We start from the raw sequence: 25,638 nt of genomic DNA, 5'->3' as shown, positions 1-25,638 counted from the left end.
TATAAATAGTTTATTTTGTATTTACGGATAGCCAGGGGCACACTACAACACTCAGACATAATATACAAACAAAGCATGTGTGTTTCGTGAGTCTGCCAGAGATCAGAGGCAGTAGATGGCAAGGGATGTTCTCTTGAAGTATGTGAACTGGACCATTTTCCTGTCCTGCTAAGCATCCAAAATATAACAAGTACTTTTGGGTGTCAGGGAACATGTATGGAGTAGAAAGTACATTAGTTGTCAAAAATATAAATAGTAAAGTACAGATACCCCAAAACACTACTTAATTAAGTAGTACTTTAAAGTATTTTTACACCACTGGTTATTAAACTATATAAAATGACAGTTGTTGTGTATGCTCCATTTCAGATACTTTGTACATTTGAATGTTGTAGTAATAAGACCTAGGCCTAGAGGTTGAGTGAGCAAGCAAACATTTTTTTATTAGCAAACACCGATCCCAATGACTCCATGAAGAGAAAGAACTGCGGATCAATAATTAACTCAAAATTACAGTGAACATTTTAAAACACTTGTAATACTGACTGTATAACTCCAATGTACAGTACCTAGTTCTTTTTAACATGATTGCCATTTAATAAATTAGTCACCTAAATGTTTCACATTTTCAACAAAAACAAATACAGAAAAACACATTTTGAACGTTTTTTTTTTTGGTTGGAATAAGCTACAATAATTGCCAAAAATATACCCCACGGTAGAAAACTATTCATTCTTAACCATTATGGCAACAATTACCATTGATAGTGTTTGCTTCTGTGTCAGACTTTGTATACTACAGAGCAAGCTGTGCTGCACTAAAGCCTGATGTAAGTAATAGAACAGTAAGGTGTATTCAAAGCAATGTGTGTAAGGTGACAGCCGCTCGTCTATCTGCTTCAGCGTGTGGCTGCCTGTCCTTGTCTCACCCCAGGGCCAGTGTGGTTGGTCTGAATTTGCCTCTCCTCCTGCTGGACTCTTCTCTCCAGGCCCAGGGCAAATCGGCTCACTTTACCCAATCCCAATTCCCCGGTAGCGCCATGCAACACGCACTACCCTGGGTTTTATCAGTAAATAAGTGCTCCCTCAAAGTTCCAATCTGCTGGCATTTTATTTTCAAGATAACCAACAAAACACCCCCAAACCCAATGCATGTTTTCCTGTCCTATAGGACAGAGGCTCTTTATGATTGCAAATGGATGAAGAGCTGCTTCCACTTTGGTCAATTGTGTAGTCCCCAAGCTTGGCCTCATTCATGTTAGCTATACAAGTATATCGTTTCTGGTCTCTGCTTTGTTGATCATTTTTCAAATTGCACTTACATATACTAGATACACTGAGTGTACAAAACATGAACACCTGCTCTATCCATGACAGACTGACCAGGTGAAAGCTACAGTATGATGAGTTATTGATGTCACTTGTTAAATCCACTTCAATCAGTGTAGATAAAAGGGGAGGAGACAGGATAAAGAATGATTTTTAAGCCTTGAGACAATTGAGACATGGACTGTGTATGAGTGCCATTCAGAAGGTGAATGGGCTATCGTAGGTGTCAAGTGCACCGGTTTGAGTGTATCAAGAACTGCAACGCTGCTGGGTTTTTCATGCTCAACAGTTTCCCGTGTGTATCAAGAATGGTCCACCACCCAAAGGACATCCAGCCAACTTGACAACTGTTGCAAGCATTGGAATCAACATGGCCCAGCATCCCTGTGGAATGCTTTCAACACCTTGTAGAGTCCATGCCCCAACAAATTGAGGCTATTCTCAGGGCAAAAGGGGTTGTAACTCAATATTAGGAAGGAGTTTATCAACACGAACACACATTCTGTAAGACTTGTGTAAATTCATTACCCTGGACATCAGTCCCCCCTCCCTCCAGAATCATTGCCAACAGTTTCATCAGTAACAGCAAACTCATTGGCTCCTCCAACCCCAGTTTCCAGCACAGTTCCTCCACAGGGGCAGTGCCAGGGTGCAGTGCACCGGAGACAGTGGGGCCAGGAAGAGAGGCCCTCTAGGTTTAGAACTGGTGCTAACGTGAGTCCTTTGTCCAGATCATATTCACATTCTGATTGCCTCTGATTAATACCCTTTTATTTTTTTAAAAACCACTGACTCTCTTGCATACTCACACACTGGTGATACGCTTATCTTTCCTGATTGCTTCAACTACCTCGTATCCCTGCACATCGACTCGGTACTACTTGTATTTAGCCTCAATATTTTTTAATTGATTGTGTTATTAATATCTTATTTTATTTATCTAATTTCTTACTTTTTAATTCTGCATTGCTGGGAAAACGCTCGTAAGTAAGCATTTCACAGTAAAGTCTACATCTGTTGTATTCAGAGCATGTGACATATATAATTTGATCTACACATGGTAGTAAAATGTCTCTTATCCACCAACCATTGTGACCAGATTTCCTGGTGCCTCCCTGTATGCAAATCATGTGACAGATATTCTTTCAAAATATATATATATTTTTTGTAAGACAATTATTGATGCCATTAGTCAATGAAGCTACCCATCAATGGTTTTAGAGACCGGTATAATGATTTAAATGGATTGACCATCCTGATCTGTTTACAATGGGTCACTGACTAACTCCGGAGGTGGTCAGGAAGATATGATCACAAAAATCTATACCTTTCTAAAAATGTGAACAAGATCAGAATGTGGACAAGATCAAGACAAAGGTTAGAACCAGATATAAATGAGGCTTAGGTGGCAGCCGGTGCAGCATCCATGGTAGACAGGATGCGCACCACCTCAGCACGCTGTGTTGGGGAGATGTGTTGGGTCATATGCACGATGGAATCCATGGCAACCTCAGGATTGGCTTGGACCAGGCTAAGAAAAGAGATGAGAGATTGTGTAAAATTAAGGCAATGCACAGCAAAACAAAGGATTACATGGAATAAATGGATTCTGTGGGAATCAGTGACAATGCACTTTCCTGACACCAGGAAATATCCCCCTGTATAAACAGATGGTACTATACAAGGCTTTGAGTTGACTGCTACCGGACATCTAAAGGCCGGTAAGTTCCCAGTGATCAGCCGTCTGTCTCACCTGCGGATCTGCTTGAGGATGTGGTCCCTGCGGATGTACTTAATGTTCTCGTCGACGATAGACCTGGCTCCCTCCTCCTCCTTCAGCTGCTTCTCCAGCCACTCCACTACCTCCTCATTGCTGTCCCATAGATACGCCTTCACACATACACAGAGAGAAGAGGGGAAGATTACTTTTTTTGGCCTTAAATTTACCCATTTTCGAGCAGGAGAGTACTACAATAATTATTTCATAACCTTGCTTGTTTGAACTAGCAAACCAAGAAAGTGAAAATAAATATTATTTTTACTTTTTTATAATATCCTATCAGAAGTGAAAGAGCTACAAAGCAGACCACCGATGCCTTTTTGACTGGACCTGATAGAGAGATCCCTATTCATGAGCACAGCCAGTCTCTGATCCCAAACAAAGGCAGACGGGGGCTTAGGCAGATTGAGGGGGTGTGACCTCACGCCGTTTTAAGAGCGCTCCTGCTTGTAGCCCACAAGAACATTTAATGCCCTTATTAATCATTTTTTATCCGTTTGATTTTAATTAAGAAACAGCGTGTCGCACTCCTATCTGCACGTGGCAGGGCTCGGATTAATTGTAGCTTAAGATAGCCGGTCCTGATTGGAGTAATGTATTAAGCTAACAAGACGGCCGCTTCTAAAGATATACTCTCAGTGTACCTCAGGAGCTGGGCTTTTTCTAGTCACCCCTGAAGGCAGAAGTCTGGGCTGAGGGACATCTCTATCACCATCACATCAGGTTATTTCTACCTAGCCATATCCAAGACCACAACAACTCCAGGTTTGAAATTTAACTGATCAGAATGTATTGGTTTTTGAAAATGACTAAAACCAAACTTTAATGAGACCGTAAAGGAAGGTATAGATATACTCTGCAGCCTCTAGCCGACAGTGACCGTCAGTGTCTCGGTGCTGTGGTGGGCTGGTTTAAGGAAAGTAGAGGAGCAGGTAGTGGCCAGTCACCTTGACAGTCCCCTCAGCCTCTACGAACCAGCGTCTCAGCATGGCCTGAATCTGTCCATCAGTCAGCTCGCTGTTGGCCACCTGGATCTTCCTCTTGACCGTGTCCTCCAGCAGCAGACGCCTCAGACGCCAGTAGAAGAAGTGGCGTGACGTCCGCCACTCCAGGATGTCCTGGGAAACCATCAAACCACACAAACACACCTTCAGAGAGGATATATCTCACAGACAAGCCATACTGGCTGACACTGTACTTTTAACATTTAAATAGAGTCATATGTGTAGTTATCACCAAAACATTGTCTAATATCTGACAATACTTAGTTTCCATACAGGTTTTATTATTTTGAACTGAATAAAATATTTGTTCATCATGAGAACTTGAGTGCAAGCAGTGGCATCCTGTCATTTATTTGGGCTGAGCAACACCTGCTTTGAGGTACATATTTTGTTCTTTTGGCATTAATACGTGTCACATATCAGTTTGAAAGCAATGTGAAAAAAAAATAGATATAATTCGAGTTAATAAAGCCGCATACACACATGGTCTCTTGTTTTCTTGAGTAAGGCAGCTACAAAATGCAGGCGTTTCAGTGTAACTCAGTGCTTTGTGGTGGTGGGGCGGGCCAGCAGAAATTAGGAGCATTGCATCGTGATTGGCTCACCAAGATTTACATGCCAAAATCGCCACTGAGTGCAAGAGAGACATCCATTGGTCCTTCGTATTCTAATGAGAATCTGTGTGTCTGTCAATCACAGATTATTGTGCGGTTGCATTTGCAGGCATCTTGAGAGCGTCAGAGATTGTCATCTCTTATACAGAAATGCCCCAGCAGTCTTCTCTCATGAAGTAACCCATTGTGTGTGTTTCAAGTGTGTGAGCGTGTGTGTGATAGAGCGCCTGGAATCCTGCCTGGGGCTGTTCTGTGCTTGCTGAGGTGATGGGCCGGGTCATCAGCAGATAATTATAAAGACACATCTCACAGCCTGAGAGAGAGAGAGAGATTGGAACACACCATTCCCTAGGCATCTCATCAACTGTACCAGGCTACTGCATCCTGGGTAATACAGGCTTGGTTACTCACACACTGCATAGACACAGTTGTGTGTATGAGTTAGATTTTAATCAAAGAAAAACTAAAATTTATTCTCATATAGCTATGGGGGACACTATTACACCCTTCATTTTCATAGTGTTCTGACAATCTCTGTTGTGATCACTTTTGCTTCAGCGTGACTTTGTGACAGTGTCGTCTCACCGTGATGACTCCCTTCTCCTGCATGCGTCCCGGGGTGTCGTGGAGGTCAGCGAACTGCACGGCTACCTGGTGGTAGATGGGTAACAGGAACTCCTCCCGCTCCTTCAGTTTGGTCTCCAGTTCCTTCCTCTCTGGCAGGCCCAGTTCTGGGGTACCTGGGGAGGGGGACCAAAATGAGCAGGAGGGTTACAACACAAACCATACTGAGCAGGTTATGGTGAGACAGGGATGATTCACAGAGGTATGATTCAAGCCAGCTGCATGCTGAGAACACTAATGCAACATTAGAAACTAACATGCCAAGGACATTGTGTCAATGTGATGCTGGACGTTTGGGGTGAGCTACACTTCCTTATTCACTGAATTGGTATTTTGTTATTTATTTATTTGCCTGCTCGCAGAAGTGTTTTAGGGAGCGTTTGACAGTGATGAGGGGTGGTCATTTAACCGCGTACCCATTACAGATGCAGGCAATGAGGCAATGATCGTTGAGATCCTGGTTGAAGATAGCAGAGGTGTATTTAGAGTGCAAGTTGGTCAGGATGATATCTAAGAGGGTGCCCATGGTTACGGGTGTAGGTTTGTACCTGGTAGGTTCCTTGATAATTTGTGTGAGATTGAGGGCATCTAGCTTAGATTGTAGGTCGGCCGGGGTGTTAAGCATATCCCAGTTTAGGTCACCTAACAGTACGAACTCTGAAGATGGATGGGGGGGAAAACAATTAATATATGATGTCCAGGGCACAGCTGGGGGCTGAAGGGGGTCTATAACAAGCGGCAATGGTGAGAGATTTGTTTCTGGAAAGGTGGATTTTTAAAAGAACAAACTCAAATTATTATTTGGGCACAGACCTGGATAGTAAGACAGAACTCTACAGGCTCGCTCAGCAGTAGATCACAACTCCACCCCCTTTGGCAGTTCTCTTGTCGGAAAATGTTATAGTTAGGGATGGAAATTTCAGGATTTTTGGTGGCCTTCCTAAGCCAGTTGGTGGAGTGTGCTAAAGCAGAGAAATAAACAAACTTAGAGAGGAGGCTTCTAATGTTAACATGCATGAAACCAAGGCTTTTACGGTTACAGAAGTAAATAAATGAGAGCGCCTGGGGAATGGGAGTGGAACTAGGGGCTGCAGGGCTTGCGTTAACCTTTACATCACCAGAGGAACAGAAGAGGAGTAGGATAAGGGTACGGCTAAAGGCTATAAGAACTGGTCATCTAGTGCGTTTGGAACAGAGAATAAAAGGAGCAGGTTTCTGGGCGCGGAAGAATAGATTCAAGGCATAATGTACAGACAAGGGTATGGTAGGATGTGAATACAGTGGAGGTAAACCTAGGCATTGAGTGATGAGAGGTTGTCTCTCTAGAGGCACCATTTAAGCCAGGTGAGGTCACCGCATGTGTGGGGGGTGGAACAAAAGGGGTACACTCGGCTAAGGCATATTGAGCAGGGCTGGAGGCTCTACAGTGAAATAAGACAATAACACTAACCAAAACAGCAATATACAAGGCATATTGACGTTAGGGAGAGGCATGTGTAGCCAAGTGATCATAGGGTCCAGTGAGTAGCTAGGCGAGCTAGAGTCAAGGCGATTCAGACAGCTAGCGGGCTGGGGCTAGAAGATGGGCCTAAGGGGGACGTCTCTGCGGAAGAGCCTGTTGAAACCCCCTTGGACGGTTATTTCGGCAGAGCAGTCGTGATGGGAGGGCGGGGCTCCGTGTCAGCAGTAAAAGGATCCAGGCCAATTGGCAAAATAGGTATTGTAGCCCAAGAATTGGCTGATGGACCTCTTCAGCTAGCCGGGAGATGCGCCTAGTTCGAGGCTAGCTCCAGGCTAACTGGTGCTTACGTCGGGACAGAGACGTTAGCCAGGAGTAGCTACTTGGATAGTAGCTAGCTAGCTGCGATGATCCGGAGTAAAGGTTCAGAGCTTGCGGTAGGAATCCGGAGATGTGGTAGAGAAAAAGCAGTCCGATATGCTCTGGGTTGATATCGCGCTGTGCAGACTGGCAGGAATTGACTGGGCTGAGGCTGGCTGATTTTTCGAGTTAACAGTGATGACCGCATGACAACAGGAGTGTATGACAACAGGAGTGTTTAGGTAAGAAGCTACACTCCATTAGCATGGTGTTGGTTTTATGCTATAGTGTGTAAGCGCCACTCATTATCCCAGAGTTGGTTGGTTCTTTATGACTGAGTGCAGGCTCAGCTCTCTGTTTCACTGTATGTTTTGCTACACTGTTCTCCAGAACCTCTGGCTGCTGTGCTACCTGTCAGTAGAGATTGATTTCTGTCAGAGCCAATCGGTCAGCATCCCCACCACAGCCCCTAGAGGCCCGGCGCTGGCCCATTGCTCCATGGTGCTCCTGTGAGCCCAGAAGAAAATCAATAAGCCCGGGTTGGGTGGGGGGAGAGCAGGCCCTGCTGATTGATCTGGCCCTGCCGTGATTGACACATCTCCCCAGGGAACAGAGCAGGGACGATACGATCACCCTCAGATAAAGAACAAGAGTGACAGGGAATTACAGCACACATACTCCGCTAGATATTACCATCCCTCCCTCACAGAGAGAGAGAATGAGAAAACGCAAAGGAGAAACCGAAAAAGAGAGTGAATGAGAAAGGGAGACGCGCAGTTGTGAAAGAGTTGATTATTGGCAAAAGAGAATGGCATTGTGTGATTTAGAGAAAATAGGAATAAAGCGAGAGTATCTTACTCACCCAGTCTCTCTGCCAGGCCCATGTAGACCGGGTCCACCCTCCTCATAGTCTTCACCAGGTCCTTCTTCCTGAACTTGATCTCTACCGTTCCCTCTGGCTCCAACACCCCACCACTGTAGAACAAACAGAGGACATCTTCAACACAGCACCCAAACATCACTGACTAAACACTATTACAGTAGAAGCAGAAATGGGTCTGGAAAGTGCTTTGCTAAATCACATTTTATTTGTCACACGCGTCGAATACAACATCAAGCCGTTAAGCAACAATGCAGTTCAAGAAATAGAGTTAATAAAATATATAAAAATACAATTAAAAATTAAAAACAAAAAGTAACAAATGAAAATGACAAAAAAATAATGAGGCTATATACAGGGGGAACAGGTTAGTCAAGGTAATTTGTAAAGTGACTATGCATAGATAATGTAAATAGTCTGGATGACCATTTGATTAATTGTTCAGGAGTCTTATGGCTTGGGGGTAGAAGCTGTTAAGGAGCCTTTTGGTCCTAGACTTGGCGCTCCAGGTACTGCTTGCCTTGCGGTAGCAGAGAGAACATTATATGGCTTGGGTGACTGGAGTCACCCAAGCCTTCCTCTGACACCGCCTAGTATATACAGTTGAAGTCGGAAGTTTACATACACCTTAGCCAAATATATTTAAACTCCGTTTTTCACAATTCCTGACATTTAATCCTAGTAAATATTCCCTGTTTTAGGTCAGTTAGGATCACCACTTTATTTTAAGATTGTGAAATGTCAGAATAATAGTAGAGCGAATGGGCCCCAGTGTTGAGGATCAGCTTGGCAGATGTGTTGTTGTTGCTTTCCCTTACCACCTGGGTTGTGTTCAGAGAAACTCACCGACTGTCCTTGTCAGCATACATCTCCATGTGGCGGGGGTTGATGGTGGGGTCTATGACCACCCAGGACCCTCCTCTGAGCTCTGCCTGGGGAGGGATGTACACCAGAACAGGCTGGCGGTACTCTCTCAGCCCATCCACGATGTAGGCTCCAAACTTCAGCACCTGGTCATACATGTCTGAGGGAGGCACAGGAGTGGGATTTTATACATCAGACTGAAAACCCACAGACACAGGTATAACTAAGATATTTACAAAACATCTGTTATCTGGTACCTTTCATGCCCCCAGAGAAGCCCCTCCAGTTGGCGAACACCATGAGAGGGAGGCCCTCGCGGTTCAGATCCTTGATGGCCTGTGACGTCTTAAACGCAGAGTCAGGGAACCACACCTGGCCTGCCTGCTGGATGATCTGAGGATAGGACAACAGAGTGTGAGTGTGTGTGTATTTCTCTGTGTTCATGTAAAACAACCTGAATAAGGACACAACATATTGTAGGTATTGAAAGGATGTTACCTTGGCTTCAGAGTCCAGGTTTGCTGGATCGGCTGGGATTGACAGCTCCACAGATCTAGTTTCCACAGCAACCACTCCAGTAGGTATGCCACCTAGCCTGTGAGAGAGAAGAGGGTCATATCAGGACAGGACACACAACTATGAAACTGAGGGCTGATGGGAGGGTCGCTCCACCAAACGAGTACCTTTTGGTAGTGTAACTTCCAAAGTCCCCTCATTTGAACATTGTCATAAAGAGCACATGTTCAACTTATTAAAAAGTATGTTTCCCCATCTCAAGAGCTTAAATAAAAAATACCACTATAGTAAGTGCCTTTTAAACAGATAGTTCGGGATTTTAGCAAGGAATCCTATTTGTATGCATCTGCATCCAGTGTGAAGTTAGAGGTAGTTTTGCGAGCCAATGTTAACTAGCACATGCTAGCTGTACCCAAAACCTTCTAGCCTTTGTGCTGAGCTAATTAGCAATGGCTCACAAAACTAACTTCAACTTCCCTCATGCGGGACACAGATGCATACAAATGGGATCCACGGGTTCATGTGAACAAAGGCTAGAAGGGATTCAGTACTGGAGAATGTAGATCGACTTGCATGACCTTCAACAGAGGAAAGATCTCAGGCCACTTAATATATTTCCTGCATGGCTCAAACAAGATTATGTTCTATAATTACATACATTCTCAACAAATTATGTTGTGACCAAGATGACCATTGAAGCTCTGCGGACACTCAAGAATGACTTGGTCTTAATGCTCTGGTATGTTTAACAAAAGGACTAATAGTGTCTATATTGCTTAGAAATAGTGTAGTGATGTGGTGTGGTTCCTTACCTGGCTCTGCCCACCACCACACTCTGAGCCCAAGGCTGCATGATCTCCATGAATGAGCCATGGTCAAAGAACCCACTTTGCCACGGGCCCTTTGGAGCTGCAGAAAGAGAGAGAGAGAGAGGAGAGCGAGAAAGAGTTTTAATAATTGATTATTACAAAGTAAACATCTGTAAATGAGAAATACCATTTGCCCTTATTTGGCAGAATAATACATTTTCCCTCCAGATGCTGACCATACACTCATGTCATATCCATACGGCCAAAAGCAGGGTTTGTTTTATATTTTGAACAGAGATCTCTAATCTTCAGACGGATGAGGCTGCAAAGAGCCTTGCTCAGCTCTGCTGTTCCTGGCAGACAGAGGACAGGGCTAGTCCAAGAGGTTACCATTCAATTAAGCCTCCCCGCTCATCATAGCTAAAGACATGGACTGCTGAAGACATGGCCTCGCGCACCGCAACTCAGTCGCTTCCTCTGCCCAAAGTTGTAATTACACTGATATGGAATCTGCTCGGGCCTGACCATGCATGTAAAACCTAGGCCATCCATCTCCACCTCTTCATCCACCCAGCGAGCCCAGGATTCACAGCGTCTCTCAGTGTCTGAATGAGGAATATCCCCCTACATCAAGCCTATAACCCTCTCTAACAGTCAGGAATTAGTTTAACCCCTGACCTCAGGGATATCTGCCCAAAAGATTAGCAGCGCATATCGCATGTCAACCTTTAAATGACAATCAGCTGTTGTTCCACACCTGCTGAGGCAGCACGAGTGAGACTGGATGAGAGGATGAATGACTACTGTACACGTGAGTTATTATTATTATTATTATTATTATTATTATTATTATTACAATAAGAGAGAATAATAAGATCCTTTAGATAGAGTTGGTGATGAGTGGGGTACAAAGTTTACAATATGTTGTAAATGAAAAGTAGTTATTTCTCATTTGTGGGGTACTGTAAAATGTTTTGAAGAAATATTAATCCGAGGGAAAAAAATTAATAAAAATGGGGGTTACTAACTTTGGCCGGGGCGTCCTGCCAGCATCCAGCGGGGGTCATAGGGAGCCTTGGTGGGCATAAACTCCACCAGCCGGTCTATGGGGTCCTTGGCATTGATGATGGGCACAGGACTAGAGCGGTCCTATGGAGGACAAACATTCAAGAACTCGTAGAAAAAATGTAAACATTGCCTCTGAATTTAACACAGCTTCACTGTGAGTAGCTAACTTCACTGTGAGTAGCATAAAAGGTACATTTGCATTGGTTAAGCCTAAATGAATGGACAGTGGAATACATGTTGACAGTAAGAGCTGATGGTTACCTTGGGCATGTAGGAGAGCCAGTGCAGCAGCATGTGGACTCCCTCAAAGTCATCACACACAGTGCTGTGTGTCACACCGTTGTTGTGCATGATCTGAATCCCACCCAGCTGGTTGTTGGAGGTGTATACCTCTCTACCCAGCACCTACGGGAAAGAAGATGGGGGTGATGTCATTCTGTATAACAATCACTAATTCTTCCTTGGTAGTGTCAAACCATGTAATCCAATTTCCCTACAAACTAATGGGTATTTTTATGTTGAGACATTCTTCTCCCTACAGTGCATAGTGAACCAAGCCCTTTGAGGCTTACGGCCGAGGATAAAGGGTGGTGTCACCAGGGCTCTGGATCAATAGGATGACACACACATCTGAAAGGGGACCCCCCCCTGCTCCCCACCGTGGCACCGCCTCGTCAATACTGTCGATCGGTGGCTAGGGATCACTGCATCACGGCGGTCACGGGGGGCCGCTAGCATCCAGCGCTCTCCCTCCCAGGGGTTATTTGTAACCTCCAGAGTGAATTAATACCGAGGTTTCTCCTCCCCGACACAATCGACAGGAGCTGTGACAAAGAGCTGCCCGCCCGCACCGCACACTGCCTCACAGCCGGTTTATGAGCACACACACACACATACATACAAAAACACACATGCTCACACACACACAGTGACTAGCATGTGTATGAGACTGCCTGTATGTGTGTGTGTATATTGGTTTATTGTGCGTCTCTTGGTGTGAGAGGCTAATGAAGGATGGCATGGACCCATTAACCTCCCCACACACACACGGCTGTGCAGGGGACACAGTCCCGTAAAACACAGAGGTGCTCGTTGATCACTCAGCTCTCACCTCTTCACCATCATTTACTTTCTCTGTTCCCATTAAATGGATATGTCCCTGGCTACAAATCCTGGGTGCTCTCCTAAAGCTGTCAGGCCAGCCCGTGGCCCCGGGAAGCATTGCAGTCACCTTGACAGGCAGACACAGGGCCACTGTGCCACCGGGCTGGGCCTTGGTTCATTAACATTCCACAGCAGAGGGAGAAAAGAGGTATGGCGGAGGCACGAGAGAGGGACGTAGGCTCTTTTAGTGGCCCACTGGGATATTTGTACCAGTAGTTACTATCCAGTCACCATACAAACAGGAGAAAGATGTCCATCAGTGAATGAAATGAGTGTCTTTAGATGACAGACTGTATCTACGGCTTTGGTGAACCAGGGAGTCTATGGGGATATAATATGAAGGCAAGGTTATAGTGAATGTCTAGGTACATTTTTATGCCATATTATTGTTGAATGGACGGTCCATCATTGTGACGTCCATTTGGGAAAAACTATAGATTTACTGCTGCACTGGTAGATGTATACATTTCAGTAAATCTATAGTTTCCCCATTTAAACATTTACTGTAACACAATACATTTGTAAAATTGTGATATTACATAATCTTCTGATGTTTCTCTAGCATCCGAACACACACACACACACACACAGCAAAACCTGCAAATGGAAACGCTCATGTTGTGTTTTGTCATGTAATTTATTATAAAGTCAAGTTAATGCTGAGACTGAGGAGGGATAAAGGGAAGAGAGACGGAGGCAGAGAGATGGGGAAAGCAGTGGGTAGTCAGTGCTAGTGGAGCCCTGAGAGAGAGAAAACAATCTGCTTCAGCAAAACTTTTCATTCTGGTTGGAGACAAATGATATGGGTGTCCTTCGTCCCAGCAGCAGCCTCAGGCATCACACTGCTATTTCTATGCAAACAACAACTTGACACTTCTCTTTCTATTATTCCACCAGGAGCTGCAGCAGTATGACTGGGGAGACGAGGGGGGGGGGGGGTTCAACCACAGAACAAGGGCGAAAAAGGCCTGATCACTGAGGTGGAAAACTGCACACTGAGTGAGAGAATAATATGGGATCACAAAACACCATTATAATTTGTATTGTTGGATTCAGACATGATGCAGTCTTTCTGCCTCCATACTATTTCAGAGGGAGGCCTCTTACAGGATATCTATCCAATGGCCAACGCTCTGTCCTTACAGTATACAGTAACAAAACTACACTGTCCTCTTCCTCAAATTAACTGCAAAATAAATGGCATGACCGAGTAATACATATCAGTGAAATTCCAAATTAAAACGAAGATGCGTTAATTGCATCAACTAAGGAACAATCTATGTGCGTCACAGCTGACGGAGCACAGTGCATAAAGCACACATGAACGTCGCCTATTCTTTAAAAAAAACAGGACAATTAAAAGAGTATAAAATGCCCTTCACGGTATCCGTTTTAAAAATGGTTCATTTAATTATGTGTGGTCTTGTTGTTAGTGATGCATGGTGGAGAGTGCTACAGCTGAATATACCTTTTATTCGTCAGACAAAGAACCAATGTCCCTTTGCAGACGCTGCACTGCAACCAGAGGAAGAAAAAATTATAATAAATAACTCTAGACCACAAAGATCTCCCTGCCCTTCATTTGGCAAATCTGACCATAATTCTATCCTCCTGATTCCAAACAAAAACTAAAAGCACAAAGTACCTGTGACTCGCTCAATACAGAAAGGGTCAGATGTGGATGCTACACCACAGGACTGTTTTGCTAGCACAGACTTGAATATATTCCGGGATTCATCCAATGGCATTGAATAGTCATGCCTTCATCAATAAGTGCATCGACGACGTTGTCCCCACAGTGACCGTACGTACATATCCCAACCAGAAGCCATGGATTACAGGCAACATCCACACCGAGCTAAAGGCTAGAGCTGCCACTTTCAAGGAGCGGTACACTAATCCGGACGCTTATAAGAAATCCCACTATGCCCTCAGACGAACCAACAAACAAGCAAAGCGTCAATACAGGATTAAGATTGGATCCTACTACACCGGCTCTGGCGCTCATCGGATGTGGCAGGGCTTGAAAACTATTACGGACAACAAAGGGAAACCCAAAAGTGAGCTGCCCAGTGACACGAGTCTACCAGACGAGCTAAATGCCTTTTATGCTCGCTTTGAGGCAAGCAACACCGAAGCATGCACAAGAGCACCAGCTGTTCTGGATGACTGTGATATAACGCTCGCGTTAGCCGATGTGAGCAAGACCTTTAAACAGGTCAACATTCACAAAGCAGCGGGGCCAGATGGATTACCAGGACGTGTACTCAAAGCATGCGTGGACCAAATGGCAAGTGTCTTCACTGACATTGTCAACCTCTCCCTGACAGAGTCTGTAATACCTACATGTTTCAAGCAAACCATCATAGTCCCTGTGCCAAAGGAAGCGAAGGTAATCTGCCTAAATGATTACCGCCCCGTAGCACTCATGTCAGTAGCCATGAAGTGCTTTGAAAGGCTGGTTATGGCTCACATCAACAGCATCCTCCCTAGACCCACTCCAAATTGCATACCACCTCAACAGATCCACAGATGCCGCAATCACGCTCCACACTGCCCTTTCCCACCTGGACAAAAGGAACACCTATGTGAGAATGCTGTTCATTGACGACAGCTCACCTTTCAATACCATAGTGCCCACAAAACTCACCACTAAGCTAAGGACCCTGGGACTAAACACCTCCCTCTGCAACTGGATCCTGGACTTTGACAGGCCATCCCCAGGTGGTAAGGGTATGCAACACATCTGCCACACTGATCCTCAAAACTCAGGGGTGTGTACTTAGTCCCCTCCTGTACTCCCTGTTCACCCACGACTGCGTGGCCAAACACGACTCCAACACTGTCATTAAGTTTGCTGACGACACAAGTGGTAGGCCTGATGCCTAACAATGATGAGACGGCTTATAGGGAGGTCAGAGAACTGGCAGTGTTGTGCATGGACAACAACCTCTCCCTCAATGTGAGCAATACAAAGGAGCTGATCGTGGACAACTGGAAAAGGCGGCCGAACAGGCCCCCATTAACATCGGCGGGGCTGTAGTGGAGCAGGCCGAATAGGCCTCCATTAACATCAACGGGCTGTAGTGGAGCGGGGTCGAGAGTTTCCAGTTCCTTGGTGTCCACATCACCAACGAACTATCATGGTCCAAACACACCAAGAAGTCGTGAAGAGAGCACAACACCTTTCCCCCTCAGGAGACTGAAAAGATTTGGCATGGGTTCCCAGATATTCAAAAAGTTCTACAGCTGCACCATTGAGAGCATCCTGACCAATTGCATCACCGCCTAGTATGGCAACTGGTCAGCAAGAGGGTAGTGTGAACGGCCCAGTACATCACTGGGGCCAAGCTTCCTGCCATCCAGGACCTATATACTAGGCAGTGTCACAGGAAAGCCCATAAAATTGTCAGACTCCAGTCACCAAAGTCATATTCTGTTTTCTCTGCTACTGAACGGCAAGCAGTACCAGGACGCCAAGTCTCGGACCAAAAGGCTCCTTAACAGCTTTTACCCCCAAACCATAAGACTGCTGAACAATTAATCAAATGGCCAATTACATTGACACCCCCCCCACAATTGTCTTGTACACTGCTGTTACTCACTGTTTATTATCTATGCATAGTCACTTCACCCCTACCTACATGTACAATTTTACCTCAACTAACCTGCACATTAACTCATTACCGGTACCCCCTGAATATAGCCTGGTTGTTATGTTATTGTGTTACTTTAGTTTATTTGGTAAATATTTTAACTCTTCCTGAAATGCACTGTTGGTTAAGAGCTTGTAAGTAAGCATTTCACGGTAAGGTCTACACTTTTTATATTTGGCGCATGTGACAAATAAAGTTTGATTTGAACACTGCATCCAAGCAGAATCTCTCTCAGTATTTCGGTTTTGTGTGCCATGAGGTACAGCTAAGACAGGGGGAGTGATTCTGGTCCTTACCTTGTTGAGTGCTCCAGCCCCAGTGAGGATGATGTGGGAGTTTTCCACCTGGATGGTCCTCTGACCCAGCCTAACCAGGTAGGCTCCGATCCCGATTGCTCGACAAGTCACCTGCAGAGAGAAGTACACACAGCCTGGTTAGGAAACCACTGGTCAAGTGCATGTCAGTGATCAGGGTAAACCAATCCTTAGATTTGCCATCCTCTCTGCCTCTGAGAATCCCCAGTACTTCTGTATACTTCTCAGCCAGTAGATCTAAAAATAGCCAAAGTGCATATCTGCAGATATACGTGCACCATGTCATTGCGCGCTCTCTCTGCTGTGTGTGCATCTTGCTAGCTGTTACTCAAACGGCGAGGGACTGAAGCCCATTGGCTAGAACTCGAATTGTTAAGGGGCTGGCCCGCGTGGCGGAAAATGGCACGTCACAGCTTCCAGAAAAACATCCGCTTTCAATATAGGGATTTCTTTGCTAATTGATGCAAGACAGTAAATCTGCTCATATATTCTACATGTACGAACTACACATTGACACATCCATCACGTCTGAATCAATGTCTAAAAATATACTTAGTAGTCGCCATAGTTCCAGAGCTGGTCTTTAAGTATTAACTTAGACATGAAAGACAGTTTCGAATTAAAGAGGTGTCAAGTCCACCATTCCTATAAGTGCTGTGCGTAGGCCTGTGTGTGTCGGTACATTCCAGTGTGTCGGTGCATACCAGGTTCATGGTGATGACCTGATCATAGGCCAAAGAGGACTCTCCAGCAATCATCCCAGAGCCCTTCAGGTTCTCCACCCCTAGACCCTCCTCCTTCCCGATGATGTCAGTGATCTTGTACCTGAACAAGGAAAGGCTCAGTCAGACATCCCGCCTTTCTCGGTGGAAATAATCACTTCATCCTTATTCCACTTCTCCCATTGTACAAGGTGCTTTTCATGTGTATTCATGCACAGTCCATTGATTCTCTTAATTTGTAGATTTACAGTTTCTCCATTGGCCTAATCCAGTGAGCTGGATGTATTATCTGTATTGAATAGGGTGACAGTGAGTAGTAATATGGCTGAGGGGTAACGTCTGGACTCACCTGGACTCGCCCTCATCCTCTATGTGTTCACAGTGAACAGAATTCAGGGCTGACACCTTCTTGTAGTCCTGAGGGGTCAGGTACAAGTACTTGAAGCCCTGGGGAGAGAAAGACTTTGAATCAGCAGACTGCGAGGAACATAAATAGACATACAGACATACGTACAGACGTACAGACGTAGATTGATTTGATTCATTAATTTATTGGGAAAAAAAAGATGCAGAGTACAACCCAGGGGATTCCACATTAAAGCCAACATCACTTGTTTCCAACGTGGTCCCCAATGGAATACACCAATACAGACAAAACAACAGTACCATCTGCTAACAGACACCTACAACACTAATCTCCAAATTAAAATAGTTTCAATTCTTCAATAGAAGGTCTACACATGCCCCCTTCTGCCAGCTGACCTTGTAGGGGTCTGCCGTGTCCTGCCAGGCTACATGGAACATGTGTCTGATCTCCTCTGCCAGGCCGATGCGGGCACCGCTGTTGGCAGAGATGTAGATACGAGGGATGCCACTCTCCCTGGACATCTCTGAGGCCTGCAGGAACAGCAGGTCCTCCTGCGGCCCAAACGAACCAATCTTGTGTGTGATGTCATTACTGATCACAATGATCTCACGCCCTGCCGGGTACTCCGGGGTCCTGATGGTCATCCGCCAGGCCACCATGCCAATCTAGAGGGACACACACGTACACATTAATTTATGTAGTCGAGACATTACTGTTGTATGCATTTTCACAAAGACAATACCCATGCAATACAATAACCTGGCAAACAACTACTGAACAATCCTGCCAAAGAAACTCAGAGACACCTACAGATCCGAAATGGAACTGCAACTTTAAAAAGGAGTTACTTCTTACCTCGTTCCCTCCTGGTAGACGGTTCATCTGCACCAGCTGTCCCTGTGGATCCAGGACCAGCTCAGTGAAAGTGAGCAGCTCAGAGGGCAGAGGGCATTTGGGCAGGTGGGCGAAGGCTTTGGTGGACTGCCACAGCTTCTTTAGAGCCTGGAGGAAAGAGGAGCCAGAGACACAAGGGACTGCTGCTCACTCTTAATATATCAAACTTACTGGAAAGTGATAACATGCAGGGTTGAGGTCAATTACATTTCAATTCAGGTTAGACATTTTAATTAATGAATTGGACATTTCCCATTATTTTACAATGTGAAATCTTAATTTCATGCATTGGATTTCAACTAACTTCCTGAATTGACCGAGTTGAAATGCAGTTGACCCCAAACAGTGCTCCCGAGTGGTGCAGCGGTCTAAGGCACTGCATCTCAGTGCTAGAGGCGCCACTACAGACCCTAGTTTGATTCCAGGCTGCATCACAACCGGCCGTGATTGAGAGTCCCATAGGGCAGTGCACAATTGGCCCAGCGTTGTCTGGGTTAAGGTTTAGCCGGGGTAGGCCATCATTGTAAATAAGAATGTGTTCTTAACTGTCTTACCTAGTTAAATGAAACAAAAACACATGATTGTATGTTTTTATGTACACCATCAACGGAGACCACTGTGGGCCGTTGTGTCACAGCCCGTACCTGTCTGACCATCTCAGGGAAGTCATAGACGTAGGTGGTTCCCAGGGACTGGGCCTGGAAGCGTTTGGACTGCAGCAGGTCCTTAGTCACATATGGGGTGTTGATGAGCATGCCATGTAGAGGACCCTGCGTGTCCCCATATGCCTGGAACATGATCTGGAGGAGAGGGGACAGAGTCACTCCCCACACACAGACACTAGCTGCCCATTGCAGCACACACACACACACATCTACAAAAACAACACAGAACCCAAATTGTAATGTAATGACAGACAGACGTCAGGCATGGACTGTATTCCAAGATAAACATGAAATGGTGAGAAAGGTGTTTAGAGTTGTTCTGTGTAGATATAACTGATTCCACATGTTCTTTCAAATCCCAATCAGCTGAGCACATCGTCTGATTAGGCTCTTTGACTAGACCTGGTAACCTGAGCGGTCATTTCACATTAGAGACAGGAGCATATCGACTCCTCAGAATGAGAACACAATAGAAGTCATTTTTTAAGAAAAGAAGCGTTAATCTAACACATCTGGCTATTGAGACGTTCTCATGGACCTACAGTAGCATAAGGTAAGAATAGGTCTGGCGTCACCGGTGCTTAAGTGTTAACTAATAAGGCTAAGCTCAATGCACCGGATCCTCACTTAGCACCATACACCACCTCCAAAATAGAACCCAGAGTCATTAAATTAATAAAGGTACCTGCCCAGAATACAAATGGGAAGAGTTACATTTCAGCATTTCTCTCTCAACTATGGTCCACAGACAGGTTAAGAAAAATAATACCCCCACTACTACACTCTTAGCTTCTGCATATGCTCTCTGCCAATGACCATTTGATTTTTGGATCATTTACCCTGGAATGGGATGACATATTGATGGCTGTTCTATATAAAAGGAAAATATCATGATCACTGCTAGTCTTGTCCAACTTATAGAACACTCAGCTCCACATTACACAGTGGGCTGACTGATCCACAGTTGGCATGTCAAGAACCAAGAGTGTCCCATTAAAGGTGCATTCTGGGAGCTGAGGATTATGTATGAAGCTGCTTCCCCGGCCTGTGATTGGATGGGAGTGTGGGGCATGAGGGACATGCGAGTGCCCCACCTGTCGGTCTTTAGGCCCCAACTGTCCCGTACGGGAATCGGTGACCTCCTTGTACAGGCTGATGTCCAGGTAGTAGCCTGACTCGTTGGTGAGGAAAAGGCGAATGGGGATCTGTTTGCCTGTGGGTGTCAGCCGGATGTTGATCTTCAGCTCAGCCTGCAGGACCCGGAGCTTCCACAGCCTACTGCCGTAACGCATCACCATAGAGCGCACCGACTCCTCAATCTGAGCATGGTTACACAGAGAGAAGTTCGTTATAAACATATACAATACCAAAACACATCACTACATGTACAAAACCAATGTACACAGTGCAGGTACAGGTCTTGGGTGTGCTACCACTGACCTTGGAGGGGTCCATGATGACGGTGGGGACAAAGTTGAGGAAGATGTGGTTGCAGTCGGTGCGTACGGTGGTGTTGTTGAAGGCCACCTCCAGCTCGTCCATGGCCTCCAGCAGCAGACGCTCTGCCTCGTTGTGGAGGTACTCAAAAGACGCCTCCTGGAGATAAGACACAGGACGGAAGCAGAGGTCAGAGGGGCACGTTTTCATATACAAACTGAACAGGTGTAACAATCAAAACACACTCACAAAGCAGTGTGTCAATATTGCTCTCACCTTGGTGACCAGGTCTGAGTGACGGATGATGGCCCGGACAAAGAACCGGTAGTCTGTGACCTCTGTGCCCACCTCCACACGGGCAGCGCCCAGGTAAAGGTGCATCTTGTGGTTGGCACAGGGAATGGCGGTCAGGGCAAAGTTACGCATGCGGTTCAGCTCCAGCTGGAAGGCCAGCGCCGGCTCCAAGTGACGGTAGATCCTGTCCTCCTCAAACTGGAGACGCATGGTGACAGTCCGTTACATAGCAAGGCAGTCGCACAAGAAGACACCGCCACAGACAGCAGGACACAGCCACCCACAGCAAGATACAGTCACACCAACCAATGAGGGTTCAAGACATGGGAATGATCTTTCCTCAAGGCTTAGAAATGACAACCAGTTAAGGCTGTTCGACCATCATCAGCAATATTAATAGCTGCAGAACTCAGGGAACTTGGCTGTTTCAGGAGCATTTGGTTTGTATAAGAGTAGAGGGTACCCGCCAGCCATACACTGCATTAAGTAAATTAAATCAAAGGCAATCTCAGCCTGCTAATGGGTGTAATTTCTCTTAAATGGAGACGTCATTAAATAGATAATTACGGTAATGAGTTTGTGGTGCCATTGTAGTGAGACTATCAGGGGCCTAGGCAGGGGATGAGCCGTCATTGATCATGTTAGAGAGACTTTCAGTGCCAACGAAGGGGTGAGCAAGGACAGCAGAAAGGTACTTCTGCAACCATCTTATTCAAATTGCCTCACCTCAATTGTAGTCATTATGTGAAATTGACACTTGTCTAGTTGAAACTGGCTTACCTCTTCCACTGTAACTCTAGTCTACACATTGAGAAACATGGTCATTTGGGCTCATCTTTCATCTCAGTAATATATTCAGTCGGTGTTTGCACTTCAAATATGAATTCCCTTATCTTTCTGGGATGGATTCAAACCGTTTATTGACCACTACCACTGAGCAGACCATTCCCTATTATTTGATGGTAGCCCATAAAGCCAGTGTTCATATTGACACAAAGACAATGTGAAGACACTAACCTTGTCTCTGGACCGAAAGGTGAAGAACTTGGGGAACTCTCTCTGTGTGGGAGACAGACAGGTGAGGAGAGAGAGTAGAGTTAAACAGATTCTCATGGTACAAAGAACACACGTTGCCAACCTACCAGTTCTACTGGTTAAGACCGGCCAAGAATGACAGTTAGGGCTTTGAGTGCAGGAATTCAAGGATCCCTGCTATGCTGCAACTAAGTGTGTTTTCACATATTGTGAAACTCATCACACTTGGTCTCTGTCAGACAATTTTTGTGAACTTGTGTGGTTCGCTTAATTTTTTATCCAGTATGAACACTCCAATGGAACTCAGACCCCTCGAAAGAGCCCCCAAAGCAAACCCATTGAGAGGTGGTCTGAGTTTGGTTTGCTTGAAATCCTCTGTCCAGCTCCCTTTTTTAGGGCAATGTGAACACAAAGCTCCCCAGGTTCGCTTGTCATTCCTGCGCCACGCACTAGACCCCTGGCATTACCCCTCACACTAGACTACTGCGACACCGCTTCCCCTGCCATAACCCCTCACACTAGACCCCTGCCATAACCCCTCACACTAGACCACTGCCATAACCCCTCTCACTAGACTACTGCGACACCACTTCCCCTGCCATAACCCCTCACACTAGACCCCTGCCATAACCCCTCACACTAGACCCCTGCCATAACCCCTCACACTAGACCCCTGCCATAACCCCTCACACTAGACTACTGCCATAACCCCTCACACTAGACTACTGCGACACCGCTTCCCCTGCCATAACCCCTCACACTAGACTACTGCGACACCACTTCCCCTGCCATAACACCCTCACACTAGACTACTGCGACACCGCTTCTCCTGCTATAACCCCTCACACTAGACCCCTGCCATAACCCCTCACACTAGACTACTGCAACACCACTTCCCCTGCCATAACCCCTCACACTAGACTACTGCGACACCACTTCCCCTGCCATAACCCCTCACACTAGACCCCTGCCATAACCCCTCACACTAGACTACTGCGACACCACTTCCCCTGCCATAACCCCTCACACTAGACCCCTGCCATAACCCCTCACACTAGACCACTGCCATAACCCCTCACACTAGACCCCTGCCATAAACCCTCACACTAGACCCCTGCCATAACCCCTCACACTAGACCCCTGCCATAACCCCTCACACTAGACCACTGCCATAACCCCTCACACTAGACCACTGCCATAACCCCTCACACTAGACCACTGCCATAACCCCACACTAGACCCCTGCCATAACCCCTCACACTAGACTACTGCGACACCGCTTCCCCTGCCATAACCCCCGACACGAGACTACTGCGACACCACTTCCCCTGTCATAACCCCTCACACTAGACTACTGCGACACCACTTCCCCTGCCATAACCCCCCACACAAGACTACTGCGACACCACTTCCCCTGCCATAACCCCCCACAAAAGACTACTGCGACACCACTTCCCCTGCCATAACCCCTCACACTAGACCCCTGCCATAACCCCTCACACTAGACTACTGCGACACCACTTCCCCTGCCATAACCCCTCACACTAGACTACTGCGACACCACTTCCCCTGCCATAACCCCTCACACTAGACTGCGACACCACTTCCCCTGCCATAACCCCTCACACTAGACCCCTGCCATAACCCCTCACACTAGACTACTGAGACACCACTTCCCCTGCCATAACCCCTCACACTAGACTACTGCAACACCACTTCCCCTGCCATAACCCCTCACACTAGACTACTGCGACACCACTTCCCTTGCCATAACCCCTCACAGTAGACTACTGCGAAACCGCTTCCCCTGCCATAACCCCTCACACTAGACCCCTGCCATTTCCCCCTCACACTAGACTACTGGGACACCGCTTCCCCTGCCATAACCCCCTCACACTAGACTACTGGGACACGACTTCCCCTGCCATAACCCCCTCACACTAGACTACTGCGACACCACTTCCCCTGCCATAACCCCTCACACTAGACTACTGAGACACCACTTCCCCTGCCATAACCCCTCACACTAGACTACTGCGACACCACTTCCCCTGCCATAACCCCTCACACTAGACTACTGCGACACCACTTCCCCTGCCATAACCCCCTCACACTAGACTACTGGGAAACCGCTTCCCCTGCCATAACCCCCTCACACTAGACCCCTGCCATAACCCCTCACACAGGACTACTGGGACACCGCTTCCCCTGCCATAACCCCCTCACACTAGACCCCTGCCATAACCCCTCACACTAGACCCCTGCCATAACCCCTCACACTAGACCCCTGCCATAACCCCTCACACTAGACCCCTGCCATAACCCCTCACACTAGACCCCTGCCATAACCCCTCACACTAGACCCATGCCATAACCCCTCACACTAGACCCCTGCCATAACCCCTCACACTAGACCCCTGCCATAACCCCTCACACTAGACCCCTGCCATAACCCCTCACACTAGACTACTGCGACACCACTTCCCCTGCCATAACCCCTCACACTAGACCCCTGCCATAACCCCTCACACTAGACCCCTGCCATAACCCCTCACACTAGACTACTGCGACACCGCTTCCCCTGCCATAACCCCTCACACTAGACCCCTGCCATAACCCCTCACACTAGACCCCTGCCATAACCCCTCACACTAGACCCCTGCCATAACCCCCCACACTAGACTACTGCGACACCACTTCCCCTGCCATAACCCCTCACACTAGACCCCTGCCATAACCCCTCACACTAGACCACTGCCATAACCCCTCACACTAGACCACTGCCATAACCCCTCACACTAGACTACTGCGACACCACTTCCCCTGCCATAACCCCTCACACTAGACTACTGCGACACCACTTCCCCTGCCATAACCCCCTCACACTAGACTACTGGGACACCACTTCCCCTGCCATAACCCCCTCACACTAGACCCCTGCCATAACCCCTCACACTAGACCCCTGCCATAACCCCTCACACTAGACCCCTGCCATAACCCCTCACACTAGACCCCTGCCATAACCCCTCACACTAGACCCCTGCCATAACCCCTCACACTAGACCCCTGCCATAACCCCTCACACTAGACTACTGCGACACCGCTTCCCCTGCCATAACCCCTCACACTAGACCCCTGCCATAACCCCTCACACTAGACCCCTGCCATAACCCCTCACACTAGACCCCTGCCATAACCCCTCACACTAGACTACTGCGACACCACTTCCCCTGCCATAACCCCTCACACTAGACCCCTGCCATAACCCCTCACACTAGACCCCTGCCATAACCCCTCACACTAGACTACTGCGACACCGCTTCCCCTGCCATAACCCCTCACACTAGACCCCTGCCATAACCCCTCACACTAGACCCCTGCCATAACCCTTCACACTAGACTACTGCGACACCACTTCCCCTGCCATAACCCCTCACAATAGACCCCTGCCATAACCCCTCACACTAGACTACTGCGACACCACTTCTACTGCCATAACCCCTCACACTAGACCCCTGCCATAACCCCTCACACTAGACCCCTGCCATAACCCCTCACACTAGACCCCTGCCATAACCCCTCACACTAGACCCCTGCCATAACCCCTCACACTAGACTACTGCGACACCGCTTCCCCTGCCATAACCCCTCACACTAGACCCCTGCCATAACCCCTCACACTAGACCCCTGCCATAACCCCTCACACTAGACCCCTGCCATAACCCCTCACACTAGACTACTGCGACACCGCTTCCCCTGCCATAACCCCTCACACTAGACC

General features: G+C 46.8%; 1 protein-coding gene across 2 annotated transcripts in view; it reads right to left on the bottom strand.

Moving 5' to 3' along the window:
- Positions 1-417: 417 nt before the first annotated feature.
- Positions 418-25,638, bottom strand: part of LOC139422947 (acetyl-CoA carboxylase alpha) — a 50,870-nt gene continuing 25,649 nt past the window's right edge. For both annotated transcript variants that reach the window (XM_071174443.1, XM_071174442.1), the window contains 21 exons: positions 21,838-21,879; positions 20,803-21,018; positions 20,530-20,685; positions 20,184-20,408; positions 19,069-19,224; positions 18,386-18,532; positions 17,926-18,195; positions 17,513-17,610; positions 17,146-17,266; positions 16,424-16,534; positions 11,569-11,712; positions 11,268-11,388; positions 10,243-10,339; positions 9,413-9,509; positions 9,172-9,307; positions 8,897-9,074; positions 8,033-8,145; positions 5,313-5,467; positions 4,057-4,227; positions 3,083-3,219; positions 418-2,860 (listed from right to left, as the gene is read on the bottom strand). In XM_071174443.1, coding sequence (XP_071030544.1) covers positions 2,731-2,860; positions 3,083-3,219; positions 4,057-4,227; positions 5,313-5,467; positions 8,033-8,145; positions 8,897-9,074; positions 9,172-9,307; positions 9,413-9,509; positions 10,243-10,339; positions 11,268-11,388; positions 11,569-11,712; positions 16,424-16,534; positions 17,146-17,266; positions 17,513-17,610; positions 17,926-18,195; positions 18,386-18,532; positions 19,069-19,224; positions 20,184-20,408; positions 20,530-20,685; positions 20,803-21,018; positions 21,838-21,879 — 3,021 coding nt within the window. In that variant the 3' untranslated portion in view covers positions 418-2,730. The remainder of the gene's footprint in view (positions 2,861-3,082; positions 3,220-4,056; positions 4,228-5,312; positions 5,468-8,032; positions 8,146-8,896; positions 9,075-9,171; positions 9,308-9,412; positions 9,510-10,242; positions 10,340-11,267; positions 11,389-11,568; positions 11,713-16,423; positions 16,535-17,145; positions 17,267-17,512; positions 17,611-17,925; positions 18,196-18,385; positions 18,533-19,068; positions 19,225-20,183; positions 20,409-20,529; positions 20,686-20,802; positions 21,019-21,837; positions 21,880-25,638) is intronic.

Source organism: Oncorhynchus clarkii, chromosome 12 (genome assembly GCF_045791955.1).
Source record: "Oncorhynchus clarkii lewisi isolate Uvic-CL-2024 chromosome 12, UVic_Ocla_1.0, whole genome shotgun sequence".
Lineage (NCBI taxonomy): Eukaryota > Metazoa > Chordata > Actinopteri > Salmoniformes > Salmonidae > Oncorhynchus > Oncorhynchus clarkii.
This window is presented reverse-complemented; position numbering and strand designations above follow the sequence as displayed.